Source organism: Centroberyx affinis, unplaced genomic scaffold, assembly GCF_046629955.1.
Source record: "Centroberyx affinis isolate AG114_WGS23_722 - 3 ecotype Tasmania unplaced genomic scaffold, CSIRO-AGI_Caff_v1 ptg003022l_1, whole genome shotgun sequence".
NCBI lineage: Eukaryota > Metazoa > Chordata > Actinopteri > Beryciformes > Berycidae > Centroberyx > Centroberyx affinis.
In genome coordinates this window covers 173352-180806 of record NW_027281119.1, presented here as the reverse complement: position 1 = coordinate 180806, position 7455 = coordinate 173352, and the positions used below count along the sequence as shown (strand labels likewise).

Genomic DNA, 7455 nt, shown 5'->3' with positions numbered 1-7455 from the left:
AGGTTGGGGTTCCTTCAGCCCAGGAGTTTGTCCGACGCTGTTGCCGGACATGGGTGAAGGTCCGCTCCCCTGCCCGCTACTGCCGTCAGGCCGACCGTCACCGAATCCTGGCTCCACAGTATTGCCCTGGCCAGAAGGTTTGGCTCTCCACACACGACCTCCCACTGAAGGTGGAGTCCCGCAAGTTGGCGCCCCGGTTCATCGGCCCGTTCCCGATCCTGAAGGTTATCAACTGCTCGGCTGTTCTTCTCCAGCTCCCCAGGACGCTGCGCATTGAGGCAGTGAGGCAGAGGCCATTCAAAATTAAAAAGTAGCCTATAACTTGCTCACCTTTACTTAAAATTCTGGTGTCTCTGTTTTTGTAGGTTTGAGTCTCTTTATAATAAAGTGCAGCAGAAACAGAAGACTGAATCAGATGATCGAGAACCACAACCTGTGCATTTTCTCTCTATTTTTCATATTGCGAAAATATCTTTCCTTGGTAAAACGGCGAGGTGTGCCAGATGCATAATTTCATGTGGAAACTGTACATCTGTAATCTGAACTGGTCCCTATCTCACAAGATCATCGTTAACACTGACCGACCGACAAGAACTGCCCGCACCTACTGACAGGTGTTTGTGGCAGGGTTGAGGGTCTATCATGCACTGGAGGCACCTATGTACCCACGAATGGCGAATGCATGGCTTTTTTTTATCATTTAAATTATTATAAATTCTTACTGTTTATTAACATTTTTCAAAAATTCTCGTGGGCATTTGGGGGCCCCTCTGCCTGTCGGGGCCCGTTTCATTTGAAACTGTTGAAACTGCCACCGAATGCCTATGCCCGGTACACCTCCAAAGGGAAGCACCTGGGGGGCATCCTAGGCCTAGCCCCAGTAGTTTATAAAAAAAAAAATATGAATAAACAAGACTAAACACAACTATGACAATGGATACTTTCCTCTCATGGTACCTCATGGTTCTCTGAGTGAAGAGACTATCTCTCCACCCAGTTACATATTCCATATGTACGGGGAAACTGACCCATGGGGTCAGGTGACATGGATCATTTATAGTAAAATAGTGGTTGAGCCAGGAGTTCCAGCTTAAAACAGACAAATAACTGGTGTCCTATGGGCCTGTGTCCGGTGCATATACACCTTGAGCAGCCTAATGGGGCATACCAACGAGTGCGTGTGCTCCCCATCCTCCATCTGTGTGGAGTAGAGAGACTGATTCAAATGAAAGTCAGAAAGGACCTTTGGGAGAAATGCTGGATTTGGCCGCAGGACCACCTGCCCCCTTTGGTGGGAACCTGCACATGCTCTCATGCACTGAGAGAGGCTGAAACTCCCCCACTCTCTTGGTGGAAGCCGCCAGCAAAAAGCTAGTCTTGAAGGACAGCCACTTAAGGTCTACTGACTCCAGGAGCTTGAACAGGGCCCTTTCCAGGGCTCATGGGACTAGCTTGAAATCCCAGGATGGGAGAGATGGTCTACAACGATGACCCATGCATCTTCTAGCGCTAGCAAGTCCTACTGTGCTGGGAGCTCCAACGGGATCCTGTCCAACATCGGCTAGATGTGGGAGAACCATGTCATGTGAAGCCAGTATGGGGCCACCAGGATAAGCCTCACTTCCTCCAGTCACACTCTCTGCATAAAGGTTGGAAGGAGGGCAAAGGGGGAAAAGCATACAGCAGCTCACGTGGCCATGGATGGGCCATAGCATCTGTCCCGAGGGGAGGGTTGTCCCTCCCTTGGGAGAAGAACAGGGAACAAAAAAGGCCCCGACATGGCAATCAGTGTACTACTGCCTCCCCCACTCCTGGTTCAGCTGAAGCCTCCACACCTGTGTCGTGTTAAACGCACAATATGTAATTTTTTGCCGCTAGGGGTCTCTCAATCAAAACAATAACAAAAGACGGAGTTTGATGACGTTGTGAAGTAGCGTGGGATCATGGGAGTTGTTGTCTTCATTGTTAAACAACCACCATTGCCTTTTATTTTTAGGTTAGGATTCCTTCAGTGTTCATTGTTCAGGAGGTTTTTACCGGGAGCCGAATTATCCGCAGAGGTCTCCTCCTCTCCAAAACAAACGGACCCAATAATTAAAACCGGTAAAAACACTGAATAAAGCAGTTTCATATTAAAAATCAGTGTTTCTCCGACGCTCTTCGGCGGACATAGGACGTGCGAGCCGAGCTGTTTGCTCAGCTTGTTTCTCTGATAACTTAAGATCCAGACGTCTGATGACTAAAATCCTTAATCCGGTTAAAATATATAGTTAAAAACGACCAAGATCTAAAAAGTGGTGACGGTGACGTGACTTGAAACAGTAAGCAAGTAGTCAGCTGGAAATGTTTTAATAAGCGCGGCCGACAGCCGCGCTTATGGAAAACTCTTAGCTTCGGCGACAGAACGCGCAGCAAACGGGAATGAATAATCGTGATCCATCACGAGTGAGCAATAAAAACAATAGAATGGAAAAAACAACAGAGTGGCTAGAGTGGCTAGCTAGCTAGTTCGCCGACTTCCTTCCTCACTCTCTGATGTATCATCTGGTGTTTCCCGTGTTTCCCCGGAAGTTAGGGGGTAAAGGGGATATGACGCCATTGACAGGCGACCAAATGAAATGGACCATTACCTTGAATAAAATTACAGATTTCTCTGGGTTTGAACATTGTTGGAAACATTTGGGATAATGTAAATACACAACTCAAAAAAGTATATAACATAGGTCTAGTCGTTTTTAGATATTTTAATGCGGAAATGTTACATATTATACCTTTAAGCCCTCATCAGAGTAGTACGCCAGGTATGTCTTCATTAACACAGCTAGAATGCTCTCAATAAATACTAGGAAGTGGCTGGCAAGGAACTGAATACCGGCAAAGCACGGCAAACAGTGGGCATCTGCTTCCACCGCGCTTGTTTGCACAGAAGCCCAAGCACCTATGATGTGTGAACCCCTCGACAGAGTAATACGTCAGTCCAGTGCAACAAACTCAGCCTAATCTGTGGAGAATCAGCCTCCCCAAGAGGCAACTCTGGCAACTCTCTTACACATGGTAAGTGGCAAAGACTGTCTTCTCACACTATTTCTCTTCTGTTGTTGTAGCACACACGTCAACCTGCTCTCGTGGAATCAAAATGATCAATGATAGTGTGGAGCACAGGTGCTCAGCCTTGCAGCAGAGAGGTTTGGCTTGGAGAAGAAGAGAGCAGTGAAGGCCCCCTACAGAATGAACAACAGAGCGGCAAAGATCCATCAGTTCAGGCAGAAAATGAGGAGCCGGTGGTGCCAATATAAGAAAGTGAGTGAGGAGGAGAGATGATCTCTCGCAGAGCTACGCAGCACCCTCCACAAGAAGCTGATGACCTTGAAGAGGGTGGCATCAAAAATGGAGAAAGTAAATTGCTTCGGTTTTATGAAACAGCTGCGAGGGCAGAAGTGCAGTGGTCACCTCAACTGCTCCAAAGCTGAAATTGAGAGCTACCTCAGCAGCACCTAAAGCTATGCAACCAGGGAGCAAGACCTGGGGCACTGCAAGGCCTTAATGAATCCACCAGTGCCAACCCTGGACTCTGATGAGAAGGAGCCCAGCTGGAAGGAGGTCCAGGAGATGGTCAAAAAGGTGAGAGCTAGGTCAGCCCCCAGTCCAAGTGGAGTACCATACAAGGTGTACAAGCATTGACCGAGGCTACTCCACCGCTCTGGGGAATCCTGAAGATGATCTGGAGGAGGGGCCGGGTCGCTCATCAATGGAGGTGGGCAGAAGGAGAGTGGATTCCGAAGGAGGAGAAGTCCAAGAACATCAATCAGTTCAGGACCATCTCTCTGCTCAGTGTTGAAGGAAAGATATTCTTCAGCATTGTTGCCAGGTGCCTGATGGACTATCTCCTGAGGAACTCTTCTTTCAACACCTTGGTCCAGAAAGGAGGGACAGCAAAAGTGCCAGGGTGCCTGGAGTACACAGGTGTGGTCACCCAGCTGATCAGGGAAGCCCGGGAGAACAGGAGAGACCTGCTCGTGCTGTGGTTGGATCTTGGAAATGCCTATGGCTCCTGGCCCCAAAAGCTGGTTGAAGTTGCTCTGGATCGGCACCACGTCCCAGGCAAGTTCAGAGACCTCAAACGGGACTACTACAAAAGCTTCAGTCGTAGAGTGGCTCTACAACATCAGCGTGGCACAGGCTTGAAAAAGGGATCATCAATGGATGCACGATTTCAGTGATGTCCTCGACTGCCGGCAGCTGTGTCCCAATGATGTTTTGGTCTTGATGACCCCACAGAGTTGTTTTCAGCAAAAAGACTCCAGTTGGTGCTCTCAAAGCAGTCCTGTAGTTGTGATACTGCTGCCTCAGGCCAAACTCTAACCACTCTGCTATTTGGCTTAACTCTGCTAATGAGTGGCTTGTAAGCTGGCAACATTAACAAAGAAAGGTGGTCAGACTGTCCTAAGTGGGACATCTTAATCTTCTTAATAATTTCTTCCATGCCCCATTACCTTGTTTCACATCAGGAGATGCACACATTTCAATGACTGCACCTAGAACTGGACATGAGATATGCTTATTCAAATTCTTCCTACTTTTAAGCATTTTAGCCGATTATTGCAAAACCACATCAGCACTATACTTGTTCAGTGGCCATTAGGGCTGCCCTTCTACCACTGGACCAAATTTTGAAAAAATTAGCAGGGCGGTTATGCCTAAACGGGATATTAGCTCTCCAGTGACAGGAGCTCAACAAGATGGTGGGACAGTTTCCAGATGTCTTCTCGACGACCCCTTACTGCACAAACATCATCCATCATAACATCCACAACCCCCAGAAGCAGTGGAGAGTGAAGGTAGAAATGAACTAGTGGAAATGGAACCAGTATGTGCAATGGATTTGTCTGGAGCCAAGAGCTCTGAGGAAAAAAAAATATTTTAGGCCTTATAATTCAGGAGTTACTGGCCAAACCATAAAGTTGCAATCTGTGTACATTTTCTAGCTTAAGTAGGAGATTTGAAACATATCCACCAAATTTGATAGCTCTAGGACTTACAGTCTCTGAGGTACAGATTGTTTTAAGGCAGAAAAAGAAGAAGGATTATAACAAAACAATACCGTTCCAGCACCTAGTGTGCTTAGACCCCTAATCAATAATGAAAAGGTACTTTATTGCTATATATATATATATACTCTTTTCTCCTGCCTCCATCTACATGGATGTCAGAGGTCAGAGTCAGCTACAGAGCAACACCCCAGGAGCTGGTAGGGATACAGTTTCTTGCTCAAGGACACTTAAGCAGGGCAGATGCTTGCCCGACACAGGGGCTTGAACCAGGTCATCTGGTTGAAGGGTGGTTTCCCCCCTCACCATGATACCCTGCAGACTGAAAACTTCACTGAGATGCTGAGGACTGCAGACAGGCCCCATACATGCAAAACATGCTCTCTACCAGCTTCACACATCCCAAACCTGAAAACAGTCCTTCACAACTTTAACAGTTTTGTAGATGTAAGTAAGATAAGTAAGATAAAATCAAACTGTAACATTATTATATTGTTGTCTGGTTATTTGAGTTATTTTGAGTTAATTAAATGTTTAGGGTTAGGGTTACCTAGCTACCAAGCTACCAAAACAGTCAACAATGGTGAAATTACTGTTATTGCACATGAGATTGGGAAGGGACGAGGGAGGGAGAGGTGAGGAAGAAGAGAGAGAAGGAAGATGACAGTGAAGACAGAGATAAAGAGGATGATTGCAGAAAGCGAGAGAGGGAAGGAGAGAGAGAGAGCAAGAGGAAGGAAAGGAGGGGGCGGCAGGGGATAAATCAGCTGTATGATAGAGAGCTTTGGTCAGAAAGCTGCCAGACCTCAGCAGCTTCTCCTCTCCTCCTCTCTCTCTGATGATGGAGACCCTGGAAGAAAGTGAACTTTGCTTTCCACAGCTCCTCAACACTTCCTGCAAGAAGCCAACACGTCCTCACTCTGAGGCCATGGTCATTCTGCTGTCCTCCATCTCTCTGCTCACTGTGGCTCTCAACCTGCTGGTCATCATCTCCATCTCCCACTACAGGTGGCCAAAGATTTAATCAATACAATACAGACGTACAAATGACTCATGGACCACAACAGAGCCACTGTCACAACATAAGCTTTGATGACAATAAAAAAGTTGCTGTTAATGTTAATGAATATAATGCTTCTGTTTCACTCCAGGCAGCTCCACACCCCCACCAACCTCTTCCTCCTCTCCCTGGCTGTCTCAGACTTCCTTGTGGGCCTCCTGATGCCGACTGAAATCCTCTTCATAGAGGCCTGCTGGTTTCTGGGTGACTTTATGTGTGCTCTGCATTACTTAGTGTTCTTTATCATTACCTCTGCCTCAGTAGGAAACATGGTGCTCATATCAGTCGACCGCTATGTGGCTATTTGTGACCCTCTGTGTTACCCCACCAAAATCACTCAGGGAAGAGTTAAAATATGTGTTTGTCTGTGTTGGGTCTGTTCTGTTTTTTGTAGCTGTGTAATTCTAAATGATAACCTGAGAGAACCAGGCAGGTATAATTCCTGTGTTGGAGAGTGTGTGGTTGTTATTAACTACATTGCAGGAGCTGTTGACCTTGTTTTTAACTTTATTGTTCCCATTACTGTCATCATAGTTCTGTATATGGGAGTATTTGTGGTGGCTGTGTCTCAGGCTCGTGCCATGCGATCCCACATTGTGGCTGTCACACTCCAGCCTTCAGTGACTGTAACTGCTAAGAAATCTGAGATGAAAGCAGCCAGGACTCTTGGTATTGTCATAGCTGTGTTTCTAATGTGTTTCTGTCCATATTACTGTCTCTTTCTTGCAGGTGAGGACACCTCGATCACTACTCCATCTGCAGCCTTTGTGATCTCTCTGTACTATTGTAACTCCTGTCTAAATCCTGTGATCTATGCCTTTTTCTATCCCTGGTTTCGAAAATCTATTAAACTGATTGTTACACTTCAGATACTGCAGCCTGACTCATGTGAGGCCAACATACTGTAGAGATGCTGTGCAGTGACTGAAATCAGTTTTTAATGAAGAGAGAAATGTTGTTTTTTTCTCTGTTTTGTTTCGTTTTTTAGTCAGTGAATTCCAAAGGCCAAAAGCATGACCATATTGAAAACATACTACTGTTCTTTTATTGTATGTTCTGTATGTATTTAAATCACATTGTCTGTTAGACAATTATGCCTCCCTCTGTATTTCATTGTCAATATTACAACTGGAATACAACTTCCAAACATACACAGAGTTAGTCGTTTATTTTCTTTTTTCTTTTCTTTTCTTTTCTTTTCTGTCAGAAAGGGGAATGTGTTGTCTCTATAGGATCATCAGGTTACATGGCCAAACAGGGCTATCCAATTCTATCCAGTGTGCTATCCAGTGAATTCTCAACATTTTTGTCACAGATTTTCCCCAAAAACACCACTTCTGTGTTTTT

The 7455-nt window shown here is 45.8% G+C and overlaps 1 protein-coding gene across 1 annotated transcript; it reads left to right on the top strand.

The window, feature by feature from the left end:
* The first annotated feature begins 5889 nt into the window (after window positions 1–5889).
* LOC139659142 (trace amine-associated receptor 13c-like) lies at window positions 5890–7016 on the top strand. The gene is made up of 2 exons (XM_071537364.1): window positions 5890–6056; window positions 6200–7016. Exons 1-2 carry the CDS (start codon window positions 5890–5892, stop codon window positions 7014–7016), a joined length of 984 nt encoding a protein of 327 aa, XP_071393465.1.
* Window positions 7017–7455: the final 439 nt, after the last annotated feature.

Excerpts from the sequence above, each read along its gene's own strand:
- LOC139659142 (XM_071537364.1), top strand. The coding sequence starts at position 5,890 with ATGGAGACCCTGGAAGAAAGTGAACTTTGCTTTCCACAGCTCCTCAAC. Across the intron at positions 6,057-6,199 it reads ATCTCCATCTCCCACTACAG|GCAGCTCCACACCCCCACCA; the intron begins GTGGCCAAAGAT and ends GTTTCACTCCAG.